The sequence below is a fragment of the Aquarana catesbeiana genome, linkage group LG02 (assembly GCF_042186555.1).
Source record: "Aquarana catesbeiana isolate 2022-GZ linkage group LG02, ASM4218655v1, whole genome shotgun sequence".
NCBI lineage: Eukaryota > Metazoa > Chordata > Amphibia > Anura > Ranidae > Aquarana > Aquarana catesbeiana.
Window position 1 is genome coordinate 71030703 of NC_133325.1, and position 22911 is coordinate 71053613.

The 22911-nt window shown below is 42.8% G+C and overlaps 1 protein-coding gene across 4 annotated transcripts in view; it reads left to right on the forward strand.

Moving 5' to 3' along the window:
* CEP57 (centrosomal protein 57) overlaps nucleotides 1–21247 on the forward strand; it is a 64552-nt gene extending 43305 nt beyond the window's left edge. For 2 of the 4 annotated variants that reach the window (XM_073613032.1, XM_073613030.1), the window contains 2 exons: nucleotides 7189–7333; nucleotides 12317–18245. In XM_073613032.1, the coding sequence (XP_073469133.1) occupies nucleotides 7189–7333; nucleotides 12317–12526 (355 nt within the window). In that variant the 3' untranslated portion in view covers nucleotides 12527–18245. Of the gene's footprint in view, nucleotides 1–7188; nucleotides 7334–12316; nucleotides 18246–20453 lie in introns of those variants that run through there. The other 2 variants (XM_073613031.1, XM_073613033.1) reach the window with 2 other exon arrangements.
* The last annotated feature ends 1664 nt before the right edge of the window (nucleotides 21248–22911 follow it).

Sequence of the window (22911 nt, forward strand, 5' to 3'; positions counted from 1 at the left end):
ACCAGGGAGTACTGGCTCCATGGAACTACCAGAGCATCTGCTCCGATTGCCAGAGGATCCCTTGTTCGGGACACAAATTGCTGTAGCTTGTTGTTGAACCTGGATGCCAATAGGTCGACTTCTGGCCATCCCCAATGCTGGCAAATTTCCAAATTTTTCTTTTTTAATAAATCTGAAAAAATGTCAACAATTCTGTGTTTTTATGTCCAATATGGGGTGCTGTCTGTACATTATTAAGGGAAAAAATGAACTTAAATGATTTTAGCAAATGGCTGCAATATAACAAAGAGTGAAAAATTTAAGGGGGTCTGAATACTTTCTGTCCCCACTGTATGTACTGGCAAGAGAGACAAACGAAACGAGAAACCTGCTGTATTGAATCCTTTAAGGCACCAACAGCAAAACACAGCGCTAGAGGAATATCTGTCTTATTTTCAGCAAGATCATCCTCCTGGTTAGGCCTGTCAGGCCATCTGACCTGATCCTTTACGGACTGGCAGATACCAATTGCTGCAACAGCTGGCTGAATAGCTGAACTGGCCAAAGAAAAGGAAGCCTTTTAATAATGACTCCAGTTTCTTGTCAACAGGGTCTTTCAAGCCCTGTGCATTATCCACCGGACAAGTTAAGTTCTTGTTTAAGGAAGAGACTGCTGCATCTACGGCTGGCATGCTCCACTTCTTGATGAACCTTTCGTCCATGGGATATAGAAGGGAAAATCTTTTAGGAGAAACAAAAATCCTGTTGGGATGTTCCCAATCAGAATACACCGCCTGTTTCAATAGTGGGTGTAAGGGGAAAGCCTGTGAGGCCTGAAGAGGCCTCATGGACCCCAAAGAGGACCGGGGGGGCTCAGTAACCTCTTCAAGAGGCAACTTAAAGGCAGAATGAACAATCTCGGTAAGAGTCTGGATCAAAAGCCTCTGTGACTGAAGCAGACACCAACTGTATATCTTGTTGTCCAGATTGCTCAGAAGCAGACTCCTCCGCCAGGCCCTCCACAGAACCTGAGATTTTAGCTCTTCCCCATCCTCAACCCAGCAACGCTTCTTGCCACCCTGTGGGATGGTGGCAATCATGCCAGCAATCCTGTGCTCTAACCCGGCTAGGGCAGAGGACAGTTCATCCTTTGCGATAAAGGATGAAGCAGCAGCGTTGACTGTAGGCCTCATACCAGATGGGCATAGCGGCTCAGATTGCCCGGAAGCCTCTGGTCTTTCAGGGGATACAACACTAGGGATACGACTAGGTTCATCAGGAGCTACTGACGACATAGGTGTGCCCTTCCCTGTAATGTTATTCCCGCTCCTCTTTAAGACATTTACAAGCCACAAAAATGAGTAGCTGGATGTAGTATTAACACAAAAAAAGAGGAAAGGAGAGCACACCGACCTTGTGCATTACCAATGGTAAAATGTATTAAACTATAACAGCAGTAGTCATACTTACAAACGAGCGTAAAACAAAAGGCTTATCAGTAGATGAGACTACGTCTCTGAACGCCTGCAACCCGGACCGCTTTGGCTCTGAGGAAGAGGGTACGCCCTTGAAACGCGCCCGCCGTTTGTGATGCCATCTGACCTCTCCAATATCCGGTCTGGGTTGCAGGCGTTCAGAGACGTAGTCTCATCTACTGATAAGCCTTTTGTTTTACGCTCGTTTGTAAGTATGACTACTGCTGTTATAGTTTAATACATTTTACCATTGGTAATGCACAAGGTCGGTGCGCCCTCCTTTCCTCTTTATGTTTCAGTTTTAAGAATACCCATTGTTCTGAGGAGGGCAGCAAGACTGCAGGCATTGTTTCATTCAGTGGGTTGGCCGCACCACTTACCCGTAGACTAAGCTCCCAAGCGCAGGAGATTGTTTGTTTTTTTTTTTTTTTCTGATGTAGTATTAACACACCTCAGAAGTGAGACCCTTTAATAGAGCTCACCAAGCCCCTATGCAACAATCCTGCTAAGCAACTTAGCCTGCCAAGCAGCACCTGGTGACTCGCGTGACCCGGGTAAGGAGAAATGAACAACTGCAAATGCCTGGTTCAGAGCCTGCTCTGTGTCCCACAGCTGCCTTCTGGAAACACCACATGCTTGGCATACACAGATTAAATAAGCTGACTGTGCGCTGGGACGTTATGCGCGGTCCAGGAAATGGGCGCGGCTGTATTTGCATATGGCGCGAATCTCCGTGCGCCCAAATTAGGCTACGGCGCATGCGCAGCTTCGAGTGTGCACAACGCCTATGGCGAAGCCGCGTGCGCCATTGCCACCAAACAAACTGCTGAGCACAGCAGCGTTCTTGCGAATGCACGTGCGCCATGGCAAACCAAGGCAAAATGGCGCACCATCATACAGGTAAAAAACAGCCAGACATAAGCAAAAAAGGTACACTTTGCAAACACCAACAGCTTGCCTAAAACTCCCCCGTATGGTCACCGCACACAGGTGTCCGGCCTCTAGCTATCTTGACTGATTGTTACAATCACTGGCACACCCCACAATAAGTAAAAAAGGGGATTTCACTTACCTTTCCAGGCGCGGGGCAGCTTAGAAACTAAGAGCCCAATTTTCACCCATCACGGCGGGTTCCTGTCACTTGAGCACCTTCAAGGACTGGGTACCCTTTTCATGATTAGGGTCCACTCCCTTGGACCTGTACAGCACCCTGCAGGAATGCCTTGGCGCTGTGGTGTCCAGGATTCCACTTCGCAGGGTTTAGCACCCTTCGCATTACAGGCAAAACCTCACAGGATCTTGTGTCTTCTTTGCGAGGCTCAGGTACCATTTATCTAAGCATATAGAGCCTGTGTCAAATGGATCCGATTGGTCAACCCCTTGATTCGTTTAAGAACTGTTTTTGGGACTTGAGACCTGGAGCTCAAACAAACGTGCCCATCCACCTTGCAGACACTTGTAAAAAACTGAAGTACTTCCTGTATGGGAGATGTTATATAGGGGAACACTTCCTGTCTAAGACATTGTCTACCAATGTCCATTCACTTGGAGATTGTGTATAACCCAGTAGGTAATGAATATTATCCAAACTCTGTGTCCCATGATGTATGAAAAATAAATTGTACGATCTGGTATCGTACGAGAAAAATGTTCGTGTGTGTCCCATCGGGTAATATCGGATGAACTGTCGTGATCAGCTCTCGAAAGCTGTGTACTAACGATTCGATTATCGTACGATCGCTTCAAAAGAGGTATTTTTCGTCCGATTTTCAGATCGCGTGTACGGGCCATTAGGCCTGGTTCATACCAATGCAGGTTACAGTTGATATGTTTTCCTTGTGTGTTATGCATTTTTGGGAGGTGTCTGTTGCCTTGCAGGAGAAACCAGCAAAAACGCAAACACTGCATTTCCATTGAAGTCTGTTGAACCTAAAAAACACCCTACTGTGGGATAAAGTCCCTGACCCTTTCCAAAAAATGTGATTGTGACAAATAGGAAATTATGTTAAATGGACTGTAGTATGTTTCTGCAAATCTGAAAACGCACTAAAAAATGCATAGGTGTGAACCAGGCCCTAGACAGCTTTTACCATAAGCATCCCCAAATTTCATCTCTATTCTTGTGACAACTTGAAATGTATTAATTTCCCATCCTTTTTTATTAGGGCTGAAACAACTAATCGATTAATCGACAACTAATCGATTATGAAATTACTATTTTCATAATCGATTAATCGGCCAGTAACATAATGTGGTTAAAAAAAAACTAAAATGAGCCCTTTATAGTACAAAAAGAGCTAATAATCGCTACTGTAACTATTTCTTTCACAGTTCTACAGTAAAAAATAATGAACCCCTTACAGTAGTGATTATTTGCTTTTTTTGTACTATAAAGGGCTAATATTAGTTTTTACCCCATTATGTTACTAAATGTCTTAGACCTGGTTCACACCTATGTGTTTTTTGGTGCTTTTTGCAGAAACGGACTACAGTTCATTTACATGGTTTCCTATGGGACACTTTCACATCTATGCTTTTTCAGCCGCTGCATATTTCGAAAGCGTCCGTGACTTTTTTTTAACGCAAAACTGTGCTTTTTTGGTTCAACATACTTCAATGGAGAAGCTGCAGAAAAGCATGTAATGCATTTTTGCAGCAATTTGTGTTTTTTAATCTGCCCAACAACAAATTGGCCCAAAAAAATGCAAATCGCAGCAAAATCACATGCGAAAAAATCAAAACGCACAGCAAAGAGCACTGCAGAAACAGATCAAAAGCAAACTACCTAGGTGTGCACAGAGCCTTATGCTGGCCACACCGATCAATTTTCAGATGAGGATATTCAGACGAAAAATCTTTGTACATTCGATGAATGAAAGAATGTTTGACATTTTCACTTGTTTTTAACATTCTGTTTTTAAAATAATTGTAATTTCTGAACGAAAACCACAATAACTGTCTGATAATTCCTTTCACCAAGAAGTTTTTTATTATTTCCAAATTTTCCCATTACTTTGGTTGAAAATGAACGTCGATTTGACCCCACTAATGATTAGAAAATCAAACGAACGTTCTTATCTCTCCTCTAATAGTATATACAGTATATCTCTTCTGTCTGTTATTCTCAGAGTGGATTCGATATTTTGCTCCCTAACCATATAGTTGGCTATTTTTATTTACCACTGCATAGAGATATTTAAGAATAAATTGCCTTTTTTTTAAACTTTACATATTAACTAAATTATACACCACACTTTTTTTTTTTTTTTTTTTTAAGGTTATTAATCAAAACAATAATCGGCCAACTAATCGATTATGAAAATAATCGTTAGTTGCAGCCCTACTTTTTATCCCTGTTCCCAGTGAACAGAAGAACAAATAGTGGTTCCGCCAGCACAGACTCTGGGGGCAATAAAAATCTAGAATGGGTTTTAACTCTTTACCACTCCCTGGGACAAGGTGCATCCCCGATCTCGGTAAAGAGCCGATGATGCTGCTCTTTACCCATGTGATCAGCTGTGTCCAATCACAGCTGATCACATGTAAACAAGGAAATACCGGTTATCAGCTTTCCTCTCCTCACACTGACAGTTTGAGAAGAGAGCCGATTAGGGGCATTTCCTCACGGGGGGAGACTGTACAGATAATCAGGGCACTGATCAGCAGTACATTCCCAACAGTGCCCATCAGTGATGCCAATTTGCCGGTGCAGCCTTTCAGTGCCTGCTCATTAGTGCAGCGTATCCGTGCCCATCAGCGCACATCAGTGAAGGAGAAAAATTACAAAATGTTCTACCAGAAACAAAATTTGGTCTTTTTAGCATCAAATAATAAACCGAGTGTCAATTTAATACCACCAAAAGAAAGCTCTCTGTTTAAAAAAAATGACAAAAATTTTGTTTGGGTACAGTGTTGCATGATCGCGCAAATATCATTGAAAGTGTGACAGCGCTGAAAGCTGAAAATTGGCCGGGGCAGGAAGGGGGTAAAAGTGCCCGATATTTGAAGCGGTTAAAGAGACACTCTACTAGAGGAAGGATTTATTTTCGCATATGTATGTTTTTGGAGGTAGCATCAAAGCTTCCCCTTGCTTTTTTATTTTGTCCGAAACACAAACCGAATATAAGGAGAAGCTTTGATGCTACCAGGTGCCAAACTATCCCTGATTTGACAGAGCAGGTATGTGCACCTTTAGGGAAAAGGAAAATATACCGCGCTAACCAAATGAACCCTAACGGCAGCAGCTAAAATTGTGCGATATACACGAAAAACAAACATAGGAAGGAGAAAAAAGCTGCGCAAAAAAATAAATAAAAATAATAATGAATAAAACCAAGGCTACTCGTGAGAGAACAACCTCGTGAAAAACAGTGAATAGTGTATAACGATTTGTGACCAGAACTCAATAAAGATAGAATAGTCCAAACAGGAAAATCCAATCAATCCATGTGAAGATCGTGTAGAAACTTGGGATGAATAAACACCACCTACAGTGATCCACCACCACATGAATGTCACGCTTACCAGGGGGCAAGCTTGATAAGCCTGTAAAATGCTACACAAAAAAATGTAAATGCTACACAAACTTCGGTTGAATGTTGATATAGACCTGAATGCATTCATTGATAATGCTTGAATCTTGTTTTTCTATGTACACTTGATGTGACACCTTGTATTTAAATGCGATGAGTCAGTGCGTCGCCCGTTCCCCAGACGACGTCGGTTATAGACGAAACGTGCGTCGGGAGGTTGAAGCACTGACGTCATTGCGACCCGGATGTGAGTGGGTGTATGCAAGCCAGCTGGCGAACTGTTTTTAATGGATGCCTTTTTACTGCTTAATTTCTGTAAGTGCAATCTTCTTTTATAACAATAAATTTTGTTATACGGATTCACACTATGGTTGGTTTCCTTCCATCCCCATGAGCCGGTGATTGGTGTGTGCCCTGTTTACCTGCTGAACTTCTGGCTTACCCTTGATGCTGACTACAGAGAGATGACGCTGTTGGTTTGGTGTCTGGATGTCCGATTTCATTACAGGCTTATCAAGCTTGCCCTCTGGTAAGCGTGACATTCATATGGTGGTGGATCACTATAGGTGGTGTTTATTCATCCCAAGTTTCTACACGATCTTCACATGGATTGATTGGATTTTCCTCTGTTTGGACTAGTCTATCTTTATTGAGTTCTGGTCACAAATCGTTATACACTATTCACTGTTTTCCACGAGGTTGTTCTCTCATGAGTAGCCTTGGTTTTATTTATTATTATTTATTTTTCTGCGCAGCTTTCCTCTCCTTCCTATGTGCACCTTTAGGGCTCTGCTCTTCATCCCTGTCTGCAGCTTGTGGGTTGAGTTTGTATGTGTTTTCTCTTTTTTGCTGTGTCCATTTAAATTGTTGATGTGCTGCTTGTTATTTGCAATATGATTGTTTTCACTTTTTGCTTTCTTTGTCTATACCAGTAGTTCTCAACCTCAGTCCTCAAGTACCCCCAACAGGCCATGTTTGCAGGTTTTCCTTCATCTTGCACAGGTGCTTTAAATCAGAGTCCATGGCTTGGTATTTTGGACAGCTGTTTTTTATCTAAGAGAAATTCCCAAAACATGTCCTGTTGGGGGTACTTGAGGACAGGGTTGGGAACCACTAGTGTAGAAGATGCAGATAAGAACCATCTCTGTTCTATAAGATAAATGACTTCTATTTATTATTTTTTTTTTTTTTTTTTTTTTTAGTGACCACCAGGAGCTGCTGAAGCAGATTCATAAAGCAAATTCCGACCGCCTGAAAACGGATCTTGAATATGAATTGGCAGCTGTAGTGAGGAAAATGGAAGCAAAAGCTGACCAGATAACCAAAGTACGCAAACACCAAGCAAGGGTGGGTTACACTCTTTGTACAATCAGTAACAAATTATAAATATACCTACTGAGGATGGACCAAAATATGTAACTATTCTGATGCAAAAAAAGGCTTTGAGGAGAATTTTAAAGTGTCCGATTTCCTCTCAGGATAGGTCTCTATATGATCCACTAGAGCAGCCCTCAAAAATTGCACTCGCCTGCTTTCATTTTGCGAGTGCATTTTGAGGGCTGGCGAGGAAGGGCTGCCTGGAGCGGAGGGTGTGGGCTGTATATGACGTTGAGCGGCGGGAACACAGCAATTGAAATGAAAGCTGTTATCGCTGTGTTCCCTGCGCTGCGCTCTGAACATCCGGGCCGCTCTCCTGTTCCTCTCCTCCCAGGCACAGGCTGCATGGTGGGCACAGGCTGCATGGTGGATGGTGGGCACAGGCTGGATGGTGGACACAGGGTGCATACTGGGCACATGGTGGATGGTGGGCACAGGCTGGATGGTGGGCACAGGCTGCATGGTAGATGGTTGACACAGGCATCTTGCATTGGTGGGCACAGGCATCTTGCATTGGTGGGCACAGGCAGCTTGCATTGGTGGGCACAGGCAACTTGCATTGGTGGGCATGGATAAAGTTGTTGTTGTTAACTGATTGCCGACCGGCTCACGCCGATATACGTACAGGCATATTAACGTACCTGTACGTTGCCTTTTAAGAAGCGGCTTACAGGCATGCGCCTGCTGCGAGCTCCATGAGTGTGATCGCGGGTCCCGCGGACTTGATGTCTGCGGGGATACCCGCAATCGTCTCTCAGAGAGGAAGAACCGGGAAATGCTGATGTAAACAAGCATTTCCCTGTTCTGCCTAGTGACAGGACACTGATCACAGCTCCCTGAAATCAGGAGCGGTGATCAGTGTAGTGTCACACATAGTCCATCCACCCCACAGTTAGAATCACTCCCTAGGACGCGCTGAACCCCTACAGCACCCCCTAGTGGTTAACCCCTTCACTGTCTGTCACATTTACACAGTAATCAATGCATTTTTAATCGCACTGATCGCTGTATAAATGTGAATGGACCCAAAATAGCGCCAAAAGTGTCCGATCTGTCCGTCGTAATGTCGCAGTCACAATAAAAATCGCTGATCGCCGCCATTACTAGTAAAAAAAAATATATATTAATAAGAATGCCAAAAAACGATCCCCTATTTTGTAGACGCTATAACTTTTGCGCAAACCAATTAAATTTACCAAAAACATGTAGAAGAATACGTATCGGCCTAAACTGAGGAAAAAAATGTTTTTTTTTATATATTTTTTGGGGGGGGGGGATATTCATTATAGCAAAAAGTAAAAAATAATGTTTTTTTTTTTTTCAAAATTGTCGCTTTTTTTTTTGTTATTAGCGCAAAAAATAAAAACCGCAGAGGTGATCAAATACCATCATAAGAAAGCTCTATTTGTGGGGAAAAAAGGACGTCAATTTTGTTTGGGAGCCACGTCGCACGACCGCGCAATTGTCAGTAAAGCGATGCAGTGCCGAATCGCAAAAAGTGCTCTGGTCTTTTGCCAACCAAATGGTCCCGGGCTGAAGTGGTTAATTATTTTTAGAACTTAATTCTGCATAAAACATTTAAGTGTCATTTAATGAGATAATTTATGAGGGCGTGTTTAGGGGGCGGGGCGTGTTTAGGGGCAGGGCGTGTTGTGGGGCAAATGGTGGCGAGTAACCCTTGAGGCCTGGCTAGTAGCTCAGGACTTGAAATTTTGAGCCCTGCACTAGAGGGTCCTTAACACCAGTTTTATGTTGACAGCTGCTGTGCTTGGCTCCTGGACATTACTGAAGCCGTCCAACAGCACCAAACTCGCAAAACACTGATGTATGCTTGAAAGCCTAAAATGGAAATAAATTAAAAGTACAAAACCTTGAGCATTTAGAACCACTTTAATGTATTATAAACCTTGTTTCTGCATACAGTTTATAAATGTGTGTACACAGGATCAGCAATAGTCACTCTGCTGCAATGATTCCTGAATAGTTTTTGCTGCAGTTTGATTTTTGCCCGTCTCATCATCTCGCTGCACGTCAGCAGTGATAGAGTCGGTCTGATTGAAAAAAAATCTATAGATTTTCTGCAGTCTCTTAATATATGAAACATCCACACTGCTCATGGTAAACAGGAACCATATGGCCATTCTAGCTTACAGAAAGGTGCATGGCGCAATTTTTGTTTTTATTTTTTTTGGGGAAAAAAAAAAAAAATGTACTTGGTTAATAGCTGACTTGTGCCATACTGATTCACATCAAGTGAAAATTTTTATTTTTAATGAGATTTACTTTAAAGCTGAATTCTCAGTAGATATAAAAGTATTGCAGCTTTGTAATCGTTAAAGTAGAATTCCAGGCAAAATTTACCTACTGTTAAAAAAAATGCTCCCTCCCTCCTCCAAACACCTATGCTGACTAACCTGTGTAAGAAAGATGTATATACTTGCCTATCTTCAGGCTGCTCCGGTTCGATCACAATAATCTTTCTCCCCCTTGTCAGATAGCAGGGGCTGGAGGGGAAAGGCGGAAGTGCAGACAAGAGATGGGCCATAGGAGCCTATTGGTGATGTCCAAGTATTATCAGCCATTGTCAGGTGCTTTGTCCCTCTCCTCAGCGCTGGCTCACACAGGGGAGATTACTTGACCATATCGGAGCGGCCTGCAAATCCGTAAGTATATCTTTCTTACACTGGTTAGTTGGAATAGGCCCTAGGAGGGGAGCATTTTTAATTGCTTGCCGACCATATACTGTACATATACAGAGGCAAGGCGGCTCTCCTGTGCAAAATACATATTTGTACATGGTCCTGCAATTCCCAGTCTGGGGTGCGCGCACACGCCGCTAGCGACCCGCTCCCCCCTTGTGATTGGACACAGTGGGAGCCAATCAGCGGGTTCATGGCCTCGATGTCCGCCGGGGCACGCCGATCATTCGGGAGAGAAGCAGAATGGTGGTCTGCTTATGTAAACAAGGCAGATCACCGTTCTGTGAGAAGGAAAGGTAGTGATCCTGTGTTTCTGCAAAGCAGGAACACTGATCTCTGCCTTCCCATAGTACAAGCATATCCCCCACACCGTTAGTAAGCACTCCCTAGGCACACATTTAACCCTTTGATCGCCTCTGATGTTAACCCCTTCCCTGCCAGTGTCATTGGTACAGTGAGAGTGCATATTTTTAGCACTGATCACTGTATTCGTGTCACTGGTCCCCAAAAAAGTGTCACTTGGTGTCTGATTTTTCCACCGCAATATCTCAGTCCCAATATAAATCAATGAACACCGCCATTACTAGTAAGAAAAAATAAATAAATAAAAATTCCATATATCTATCATAGTTTGTAGACGCTATAACTTTTGTGCAAACTAATCAATATACGCTTATTGGGATTTTTTTTACCAAAAACGTAGTGGAATACACATTGGGCTAAATTTATGAAGAAATTTTGATTTTTTTTTTTTTTAATGGATCTGTTTTATAGTAGAAAGTATGTATGTATGTGTGTATATATATGTGTGTGTATGTGTGTGTATATATATATATATATAGAGAGAGAGAGAGAGAGAGAGAGAGAGAGAGAGAGATATCAATATATATCTTTTTTTTTTTTTTTTCCCCAAATGACCACGCAATTGTCAGTTAAAGTGACGCAGTGCTGTATAGCAAAAAATGGCATGGTCTTGAAAGGGGGTAAATCTTCCCGTGCTCGAGTAATTGGGTTTAATTCTACTTTAATAAATCATTGAATTTTATATTTTAATGCAAGTAGTGTAAGTACCTGAATGTGACCTAGTATCAGCCTCCTGCAGTTCTTGGTTAGCAGGCTTGAAGTGTGAGAGGAAGATGCAGCACAGGGAGTAGGTCAGTTCATGTGATGAAAAAGTATGCCGATCGAAGTGACAGAGATGAGCTCATTACTCTCCTGCTTCTCCTTTCACTGTCCAAAGTGGGTGGGTCTAGGTCAGTGATGGCGAACCTTGGCACCCCAGATGTTTTGGAACTACATTAAACATGATGCTCATGCACACTGCAGTGTAGCTGAGCATCATGGGAAATGTAGTTCCAAAACATCTGGGGTGCCAGGGTTCGCCATCACTGGTCTAGGACAACCAGGGCTCAGGGGGGAGTGTGTTGAATGATGGTAGCCATCAGAATGAGGACATATAATTGCAAAAACAAGACTATTGGGGAAATCTCTGGTTTGAAGATGAATAGTGCAGCAAAAGCTGATTTAGTTATTTTTCTTTTCCATTGCAAGGGTTATGTTTAGTCATTGCAGTGGACAATAAAAGCAAAGAAAGGGGCTGAACATTGTCCCAGGTGGAATACAAAAAAAGGGGGCCTAATGGCACAGGGCCTTCAATATGTGGGGATCACAGCATAGAAGTTACATCTTCATAATATTACAGCAGGGTTCCAGCTTGAAAATAAGAGGTGAATGAAAAGTGGCCTCATGATCCTTGGGTCTGGAACTGTTGTCAGCAAACTACCAGCTTAACAGTGATTGCTTGGTAACAGGGGTATCGATTTGCTCCAATGGTGGAAAAATGGAGCAAATGTATGGTGGATTAAGAAGATGAAAGCAAAAAAGAGCTTAGAGAAAGGAGCAAGGAAGAAGGGAAAGAACGCAGGGAGAAGGGGAAACACAAGGCTGGAAGCCCGAGCCACGAGCCAAGCTCCAGGTAAGCTTTGTGGGTAGCTATAGCTTTATGAGTGGGAATAGATTCATAGAAGTGAGTACATGAGGAACCCAAGGGTCTCAGATCTTAAATGTGTCATGTGTATCTAACAGAATGCTAGATAACTTCTCATTTAATCATAAAACTATGGAGATGTTTTTTTTTGCTTACTATCACTTACCCGTCTGGATCATTTGATCTTTGATCATCTTCCACTTCATTTTAACATGAATATTGGTAATTGGAAATGCTGTTCACTCATACAAATTTACCCCTACACAGCTTACAAAATTACTGAGGGAATCAAGACCAAAAAGGGAGCCATCGACTCAAGCCTTGAAGTCTCACCAACGGGGAAAGGATAAACCACCAGCAAAGATCCGTCAGGGCCGAGGCAGTCCAGGAGAGAAGAGCAAGAAGAACCTCCAGTTATTACGAGACATGCAGACTTTACAGAGTTCTCTGCAACAGGAGGACCTGCACTGGAGCTAATCGACTCCCCTCCAACCTGGTACATCTCAGGGACCACTTTCTTCCAGAATATGCCCCCCACTATACCGCATATGGCTGACTTTATTCCATACCTAATGATGGATGTGAGGGTGCAGCTCACCAGGCGTTTGGGTTTTAGGTAGTGTAGTTTCAGGGAGAGGACCAACTAAGCACCGATTTCTATGAATGTATTTATATTTACTTGTGCATAAAAAATACAGAATCCGCTATATGGTATTTTTATCTGCTCTTCATTAGGGAGGTATGTATGTGCTGAAACCATTCTCTGTTTACACTTCTATTCATAATACTATGGTGAGGTGAGTTCAGTTTAACAAAAAGTGTATTACAGCCATATCCTGGCACAACCGTGGGACCAATACATACCAATATATCTCTATGGCAGCTTGTGAAGAAAAACCTTATGTTTCCTGGTATGCCAGTGAGCATATCGGACACTTGGTGTGGTGGTTCCTCTTGCTGGCCACTACTGTGACAAGTATGCCTCGTACATGGACAGGTGAGGCCATACAACAGGTGTATTTTTGCACCCGAGAGACACATTTGTAGCATACAGCTGCCCATAATAATGCATTCTAGCTGTACGCAGGTATACACCATATTTACACACAAGATATTTATACCTAATGTGTGAGTTTTACTTAACTACAGCGTATACCTGCCTACAGCTATTGTATAGCCATTCATTACTATAGTTATGTCCCTGGCATGGAAATATGCCCATATTCTATGTTGTATGGTCTCAGGCACCCATGCACATGACACCTAATAACGCCTAATGCTGCATACACACTGTCGGAATTTCCGTCAAAAAAAGTGTGATGAGAGCTTTTGTGTGTGTATGCGTGTGTATGCTCCATCCAACTTTTTCTGTCTGAATTTCCGCCAGCAAAAGATTGAGAGCTGGTTCTCTATTTTTCCGACGGAAAAAGTTCTTGACGGAAATTCCGTTTGTCTGTATGCAATTCCGATGTGCAAAAAAACATGCATGCTCGGAAGCATTGAACTTCATTTTCTCAGCTCGTCGTAGTGTCGTATGTCACCGCATTCTTGGCGGTCACGGTCGCACTTTTGTGTGACCGTGTGTATGCAAGGCAAGCTTGAGCGGAATTTCGTCTGAAAAAACATCCAAGATTTTTCCGACGGAAATTCCACTCGTGTGTACGGGCCATTACAGTAGTGACGTATCGGCCAGTGAGAGGACCCACAGCACTAAGTGGTAGATATGCTCACAGAGACACCTAGAAACATCTGATAACAGTGGATCATAGGTGCATGAGGCCTAAATGTATATCTTCAACCAAAACATTCACTTTAAGGGAGTAGGGAAGGATTAAATATTGAATCCTGCTGGCTGCATTTTTGGTGCGGTAAAAAAAAAACATCAAAAACGCATATCTCCCTTTAAAATAAATGGAAACCACATCAAAATGCACTAGTGGTTGCGTTTTTTTGTTTTTTCACAGGTGCAAAACGCTCTGGAAATGTGACAAAAATGCATATGCATTTTTACAGAGGAGAGAGAAATTAACTCATCAATCTGATGTTTTCTTCTCTCACTGTTCAGTCACGGGCTTGGGGAGGGATGATATGTTGTTTAACTGCAGCGGAAAATGAATGGGTCCCCTCCCCTGCCTGACAGGACTGTGTTGCGTGGCCGAGCTGTGTAAATCTCAGGACTGGATTGACAAACATCCTTGAGGTGAAGCCACTGCCTTATATGTATTTCAAATGTATATTTAGCTCTCTTCCTGGAAGTCAGCTTTAAAGACCCACATCCCCCTTGAGTGTAGCTGGCATAGTTAACACCTTCCTGTTGTTGCCTCCTGGCCATTTAAAGAGGGAGTCCCGCAAAAAAAAATAAATTTAAAAGTCAGCAGCTACAAATACTGCAGCTGCTGACTTTTAAAATAAGGACACTTACCTGTCCAGGGTCCAGCGATGCCGGCACCCAAGACCGAATCGTCCCTCGGTCCTCGGGTGCTGCCGCCGCCATTCTCTGTAAGGGAATCAGGAAGTGAAGCGCTGCGGCTTCACTTCCCGGTTCCCTACTGCGCATGCGCGAGTCGCGCTGCGCTTCCTAACTGGTCCCCGCTGTCTCTGGGACCCGTGTGTGTCCCAGCAGACAGCGCGGTGGGTACGGGAAGAGGCATAGACTCCCATGGAAGTCTATGCCGGAAGTGGGTGCAAATACCTGTCTTAGACAGGTATCTGCACCCCCCTCCCCCCTGAAAGGTGCCAAATATGACACCGGAGGGGGGGAGAGTTCCGAAAAGCGGAGGTTCAATTTTTGTGTGAACCTCCGCTTTAAGAGCTTCTAAATACCAGGAGGCGGGCATTGGGGTCATGTGACCGCTGTGATTGGCTGTCACGGCGGTCACATGATCGGAAAGCTCTCAATCGCTAGTATGCATCGGGAGCTTTCCGTTCCCTGCTGGTGCCTGTGCTGAAAAGTGTTTGCATAGGGCCGCATATATGCGTCCTCTCTGCGATAAAGCCCACCTGCTGAGAGGCCACATATATGGGCCACATTGGCGGGACGAGGTTAAGTACTAACCTTTATCATTCCAAACAAAATGTTTTTTAGTGTTAAAAAGATTTGTAAAGGATTTTTATTGCTGTCTGTGTCAAAAAGGGGAGGCGATGAGGAGAAACCCAAACTTTGACAACTGGCATCAGAATAGGTGACCCCAGTGGGGGATTTCTCATCTTTATTCCTGTTTTGGTGACAACTATAAAATATTTAAATTCTCATTTTCTTTTCGGATGAGGATGGTCAACAAGACAAATGGAGGACAATTCTCTCAGATGGAGTCACAGGCAGCAATGAAAGCGTGACTGAAAGTTATTGTAAAGTCTCGTGTTTTTTTTTTTTTTAGAATAACAAACATGTTATACTTACCTGCGCTGACAGAGCAGCCCCGATCCTCCTCTTCTCAGGTCCCTCTTCTGTGCTGCCAGCCCCTCCCTCCTGTTGAGTGCCCTCACAGCAAGCAGTTTGTTATGGGGGCACCCGAGCCAAGTCACAGCTCCGTGTGTCCATTTAGACACGGAGACCTGACCCCGCCCCTCTCTCTTCTAAATGGCTAATTAACTTTGACAGCCGTGGGAGCCAATAGCGACGCTGCTGTATCTCAGCCAATCGGGAGGAGAGTCCCGGACAGCTAAGACACTTGTGAACATTGCTGGAGAGAGATGGGGCTCAGGTAGGTATTGGGGGGGGGGGGCTGGGGGATGCTGCTACACAGAGAAGATTTTTATCCTAATGCATAGACAGATAAAAAAACCTTCTGACATTACAACTCCTTGAAGTTTGAACCTTCTCAAATCTATCTACAATTAGAGAAAAAAAGGATCGAGTTCCATTTTACCTTTATTAAATGTTGAAGGCTCTGATACCTGGATTTTCTTCCTCTAGGAATGGCCTTTGAATGGTAGAATGTAAGGGTAAGTTAAAGCACTTTAAGTTACCCATACAAGGATCGAAATTCAGCCGATTCAGCAGGCAAATTTGGATCCATGTATGGGCAGGCTGGTTGAACTATTGATCCACTTGTGTACAACCAGCCTGTTGGAAATTTTTCTCTTAATCAGTGTATTCTGACGGTTGGGGATTCTCACCGCTGTCAGAATACAAAGGCTCAATGGGAGGGATTCCCCCATCCACCTCGAGTGTGCAGATGGGGGAATCAAGTCATTTTCTTTCATTCAACCCGCTGATTGAAAAAAAAAAAAAAGACTACGTATGGCTAAAAACCAGGATTTGTATCTAATTCATCCCCAGATTCCGAGGTCACTGGTGGCACAGAAGCAATTTTTTATAATAAAGCACAAGCAGATATGTCCCGAAACCTTGGAGCTCTGCTGGAAAGGACATCCACACTTATATAAAAATGAATGTATCTCACAAGAAGGGAATCATTAGATGGGTGACCTCAGGATTGTCATTCAGATACATATCAAAGTACACCTACCTGGACATACAGTGGGGACAGAAAGTATTCAGACCCCCTTAAATTTTCCACTCTTTGTTATATTGCAGCCATTTGCTAAAATCATTTTAAGTTCATTTTTTTCCCTCATTAATGTACACACAGCACCCCATACTGACAAAAAAAACACAGAATTGTTGACATTTTTGCAGATTTATAAAAAAAAATTAAAAAAGAAAAACTGAAATATCACATGGTCCTAAGTATTCAGACCCTTTGCTCAGTATTTAGTAGAAGCATACTTTTGATCTAATACAGCCATGAGTCTTTTAGGGAAAGATGCAACAAGTTTTTCACACCTGGATTTGGGGATCCTCTGCCATTCCTCCTTGCAGATCCTCTCCAGTTCTGTCAGGTTGGATGGTAAACGTTGGTGGACAGCCATTTTTAGGTCTCTCCAGAAATGCTCAATTGGGTTTAAGTCAGGGCTCTGGCTGGGCCATTCAAGAATAGTCAGTTGTTGTGAAGCCACTCCTTCGTTATTTTAGCTGTGTGCTTAGGGTCATTGTCTTGTTGGAAGGTAAACCTTCGGCCCAGTCTGAGGTCCTGAGCACTCTGGAGGTTATTCGTCCAGGATATCCCTGTACTTGGCTGCATTCATCTTTCCCTCGATTGCAACCCGTCGTCCTGTCCCTGCAGCTGAAAAACACCCCCACAGCATGATGCTGCCACCACCATGCTTCACTGTTGGAACTGTATTGGACAGGTGATGAGCAGTGCCTGGTGTTCTCCACACATACCGCTTAGAATTAAGGCCAAAAAGTTCTATCTTGGTCTCATCAGACCAGAGAATCTTATTTCTCACTATCTTGGAGTCCTTCAGGTGTTTTTTTTTTTTTTAGCAAACTCCATGCGGGCTTTCATGTGTCTTGCACTGAGGAGAGGCTTCCGTCAGGTCATTTTGCCATAAAGCCCCGACTGGTGGAGGGCTGCAGTGATGGTTGACTTTCTACAACTTTCTCCTATCTCCCGACTGCATCTCTGGAGCTCAGCCACAGTGATCTTTGGGTTCTTCTTTACCTCTCTCACCAAGGCTCTTCTCCCCCGATAGCTCAGTTTGGCCGGACGGCCAAAATCTGCAAGAATGTCAACAATTCTGTGTTTTTCTGTCAATATGGGGTGCTGTGTGTGCATTAATGAGGAAAAAAATGAACTTAAATGATTTTAGCAAATGGCTGCAATATAACAAAGAGTGAAAAATTTAAGGGGGTCTGAATACTTTCCGCCCCTACGTCTATGTTTTGCCTTATTAAGATTTTCTGTGATTATTGCTGCATTTTCTGTGTTAAGGTTTACATATTTTTACGCCTTCCCGTCCTATGAGAGGAATCATGTATATGTTGTAAAGGGCAGCTCTTATTTTAGCAATTAAATGAATGGATTTAAACCGTATAGAGTAAAATATAATACATAATATAACATAATATATTATGTTTATTCAGCATTATGGGGTTACTGCCGTTTTATTGCTCTGTACGTTGTTAAAGTCTTTATGTATATGAAATATATTTTCTCACCATTTAACAGACATTGTTAATATATTGCTATTTATTTATTTAGGTATTCACAGAACCTTCTGTTATGTAAGTTGCTTGGCTGTAAGATATAAAAATCTATATGTTCTGCTGGAACCTAGTGTGTAAAACTGACTCCTATTTTATAGACCCCTATTCTTACCTTTCTAATAAATGTCAATGCTTTTCTCAGTTTATGGCTAGACTACTTAGAGGATCTCCACCCTAGGAACAAAAAAATAATATAATAAAATAAAGACAGCAGCTACAATTACATTAGCTGCTGCCTTTTTAAAAAGAGACACTTGCCTGTCCAGGGATCCAGCACTATCCTATCCCGAGCCGGTTCTTCACCGGTCTTTGGGTCCCTAGGGCCAGCCTTTTTTAGTGTGGGAATCGGGCTGTGACTCCTTGTCTCCTTGCCAGATTCCAGCTGCACTTAGTCAATGACCCCGCAGCCTTTTAGGACTTGTGACGTGACTCAGGAGGCTGGAGGCAATGGGAGGAGCGAACTTCCTCTAGGATCACCTAGGCAAAAAAAAGTGTCCAAGGTGAGAGAGGAGGAAGCGGAAACTTCCCCTCCCTTTTGGATGAAGTTCCGTCTTAAAAGAAACCCACCATCAAAAATATATAGAGGCTGTAATTGTTGATCCTTCCTTCTAAAAATGCTAGTTTTCTGGCTATCACACTGACCTGGAACAACTATACAGATATGGTAACTGACCTACATTAGTGTTCACCTTTTCAGGGAAAAATTAAAAGTTGAACTAACCGTACACCCTCCTCACCAACCCTCAACCCATCCCCCAGGTCCCTGCTATAATCTTAACTCCGTGGGTGATGAGTTGTCAGGACCCGTGCAGCCAGTCCAGCAGTCAGGGGAGGATTTGAAATCCCAGCTCTTCTCCCTCTTCTCTTTGCAGTTCTTCTGGGAAGGACCAGGAGAGGGAGAAGAGCTGGGATTTGAAATCGCTGAACTGGCTGCATTGGCACTAACAGCTCAGCATTACTGGAGATAAGTACAGGGGGAACTAAGGGGTGGGGAGTGTGTATGGGGTTTTCATTTTTTTTTGTATAAAGAGTTGACAACCATCACAAAAATTATAAGAATATTCATCTTAATTATTCAATCAGGCAAAAGGCTAATTCCTATTTACTTGTTTCATCTGCACATGATAGGATAGTTGGGAGTACTAACACAATTCATTTTGTAAAGATTCTCAACTCCTTTAATAAATCTGCCCAAGGAAGTCCAGGCTTCCAGATTAGAAAGTTGTCCGGAAGTCATTAGGAATTAGGCAGACCATACACAGCTCGAATCTCTGCCGAATCAGATTCGAACCATGTATAATCGATCAACTTGGGTACAACCAGCATGCTAGGTTTTACCTGGATTATCGCTAGCGGCTGCTATAGCCTCTAGCAATAATCATTTGTCTTCTCCTGGTGGGGGAAGCTGTCCCTTCCAGGAAAAGACAATGGCCCAGCAGGAGGGATTCCTGCATCAACACTGTGTTGATGGGGGAATCGAGCATATTTTTTTCCTGCAACCCATGGTAGCAGGGAAGAAATTCACTCTATGTATGGCTGGCCTTAGAATGGCAGCCAGGTGACTTGTATTTTCAGGGAGAAGTATGGGATGGTGTAATCTTACATGAACATCTAATCTTAATTTTAGGTCATTAACTCAGATTTGTTGCTTTGTGAGTTCTATTCCTGGTTTTAGTGTCTTGCCTACCAAAGAGAAATAAAATTCACAGTAGCTACTCAATGTTCTATGAATCTTCTTGAGAAGCTGTTGCTGGAGGCCTAAATTTGGAAGTACAGCACACCACGTGGCTGCTGAGCTGGTATGTGTGGTGTAAGGCCCCATGCACACAAGTGCCTTAGGGCATTCTGTGTGAATTGTGGGTGTATTTCCATGCCTGAAACATAGCTGCTTCATACGGGTGCCTATAGTAATATATGGCTGAATGTGGGTGTACACCACTCCTTACCCATGCATACGTAAAGCCGTGTGCCTGTACATGTTCGTTACTATGGGTGGTTGGGTATCCTAGCTGCAAAAATACGCTCACAGTTTTCGTTGTATGCTCAAGAGCGTCCATGTGCAGGAGGCCTACATGGTAAGTTCACACCTTGCCTGGATAGGGGCTCTTTGATAAGAGAAATGCCATCATGGCCATCAAAACTCAGCAGCCTGGCAGGGTGAAATGTTCACAAGTCAGGACTCGCTTGTGAATGGACAAGGCCAGAGACTATTTTCTGTAACCTTTCATCTGTTAAGTAAAATTGTAATATTTGTTCTTTTTAGGGGTTTTGCACAGGTACTGTGTTAAGAGATCTATATTGCATATTTATTACGTTTCCTTTGGTTCATTGAAGAATTTTTTTTTTAAGGTAAACGGAAGATCTTGGCAAGATCTGATCAATGAAAAGAGTCCCAGGCAATACTGATGTTGAGGTGGGCGTTGATGAGCACCCAATACAAAATGACACCTCAGAAGTTTAGTCCAAATGTTTTATTGGCAAAGATCATCAGGAGAATCCAACATTTTTGGGAAAAATACCTCCCTACTTCTAATGGGCAGAAAAAGGAAACCATATTAATACCTTACAAGGTTATGTGAAAATTACATCAGCATGAAATAAGATTTAAAAAAAATGTAAATAAACATAAAACTATTTTTGCCTTTGGTGGCACATAATTTAAGTGGGTCTAAAGCCTAGACTTCTTTTACTTTAATGCATTCCCTGCCTTAAAAAAAGTTCCAATACCTGCACCGCTCACTTGATCCAATGCTGTGCCTGTCCATAGGCTCACGCTGCTGTCAGTCAAATCTTGTGATGATGCGTGGGGCCTGAGCTGCGCCGTCTTTATCTATGGACACATACAGAATCCTGTGCCACTGATGACATCGGGTATGACGAAACGTGTAGGGCGGAGCTTAGCGTGCACAGATGCCATCTTGGTTACTGGCTGGTATTAAGGATTGTATAGAGCAGTGGTTCTCAACTCCTATCCTCAGGACCCACTAACAGGTCAGATTTTAGGTATTACCTTGGGGAGATGCAGACTAGAATACTGCAATCACTGAGCAGCAAATGATACCTGCGATGTATTTCAGTTATCTTTCAAACCTGGCCTGTCAGTGGGTCCTGAGAACAGGAGTTGAGAACTACTGGTATAGAGCAAGATCTCTTATTTGTTATATAGAGCTCTCTTTTATTCATAATTCCATGTGAGTGTTTTTAATCCTTTTTAAATAAAATTGGCTATATTTTTTTACACTACTGGTTTGTTTTCTGTGTTCTATGTCCATACACTTGGCACACTGTACCTGGAAAATGGAGGAGATCTCGTTTGGAGAGCTGGGCTGATTGTTTGGCTTGGCCTAGGTGGATGTCTTCCTTATCTATTATGCCCAAATAACCATTCATAGCCTGAGGATCACCATACCCTGGAAAGCTGCAGAGTGTTTTAATGTGGGTGTATAGCACAAGGGGTCATTTTCCTGGTTGAAGTCAAACGTTCTTCTTTTATCCTGCACGAATACCAACTGGAAAATCTTTTTCTCGTGAAATCTGGTTACACCTTTTGCTGGATTCTTCTCCTGAAGAATTATGTTTGCATTAGGACTACAATATTTAACCCATTGGCGCCGGCGCCTCCCCACCCTTTTAAGGATTTTCAGATGCCGGGAGGTGGGGCAGGGTCCATGATCATATGACCGGCGGTCACATGATCGGAAAGCCACCGGTAAACGCTCACGGCACAGCTGTGTTTGCAATGTGGTACGCAAATACAGTGGAACCTTGGATTACGAGCATAATCCGTTCCAGGAGAATGCTTGTAATCCAAAGTACTCGCATATCAAAGCGAGTTTCCCCATAGAAGTCAATGGAGACGAAGATAATTCGTTCCACATTGACTTCTATGGCATGCAATACTGCATGTGGCCAGAGGTGGGGGCGCCGGAGAGACTCGGAAATACTCGGAGACCGCTCAGCTGCACTCAGGAACGGTGTATTTGCGAGTGTTTCAGAGTGTCACCGGCGCCCCCGCACCTCTAGCCAAATGCGGTACTGCACACTGCAGAGGCTTGAATCCTGCTTGTTTTGTGAGACGACGCTCGCAAACAGAGTCAGGATTTTAAAAAATAATTGCTCGTATTGCAAAAGGCTTGTTGCTCGCAATCCGAGGTTCCTCTGTATGCGGTCGCTCAGCGCCAAGGTCCACCCGCCGAGAGGCCGCATATTTGCATGCCGTCGGCCCCAAGAGTTTAACCTGTTATTGTCTGGGTGGTTGGTGCACATATGTTTTTCACATTAATTATTTGTATATTGTGAGAATATTACAGTGCATTTACTTGTACAGAATGTTTGTGTTGCAGTTCATCACTGGATTGGGTGTATCACAATTATTTTTTTTTTCACTGTTTATTTGTCTGAATTACACTTTTGTACACTTCTTTTATTTTCTTGTTTTTCATTGCCTTATAAATATTATATATATATATATATATATATATATTTTTTTTTAAATATTTTTTTTTTTTCTTTTTATAATATTACTACGATTATCTTTTTTTTTTTTTTTTTCCCCCACATAATGAAAATAATAAAAATATATAAAATTATGTGTCACCATGGGCATCAGGATTTTTATGTTTATTTTAAATTTTTTTATTCTTTCTTTCATTCTGATGTAGATTTCACAAAACTTTGTAAGTTATTTATATTGTTTCGTTTTTCTGCACATTAGCCCTGATGAAAGGGGGATGCCGTTCCCCTAAAACACGTTGGCTTCTGCTGATGCTTTTATTTTTCAATAACCAGTTGGGCTAAACTTCTGAAG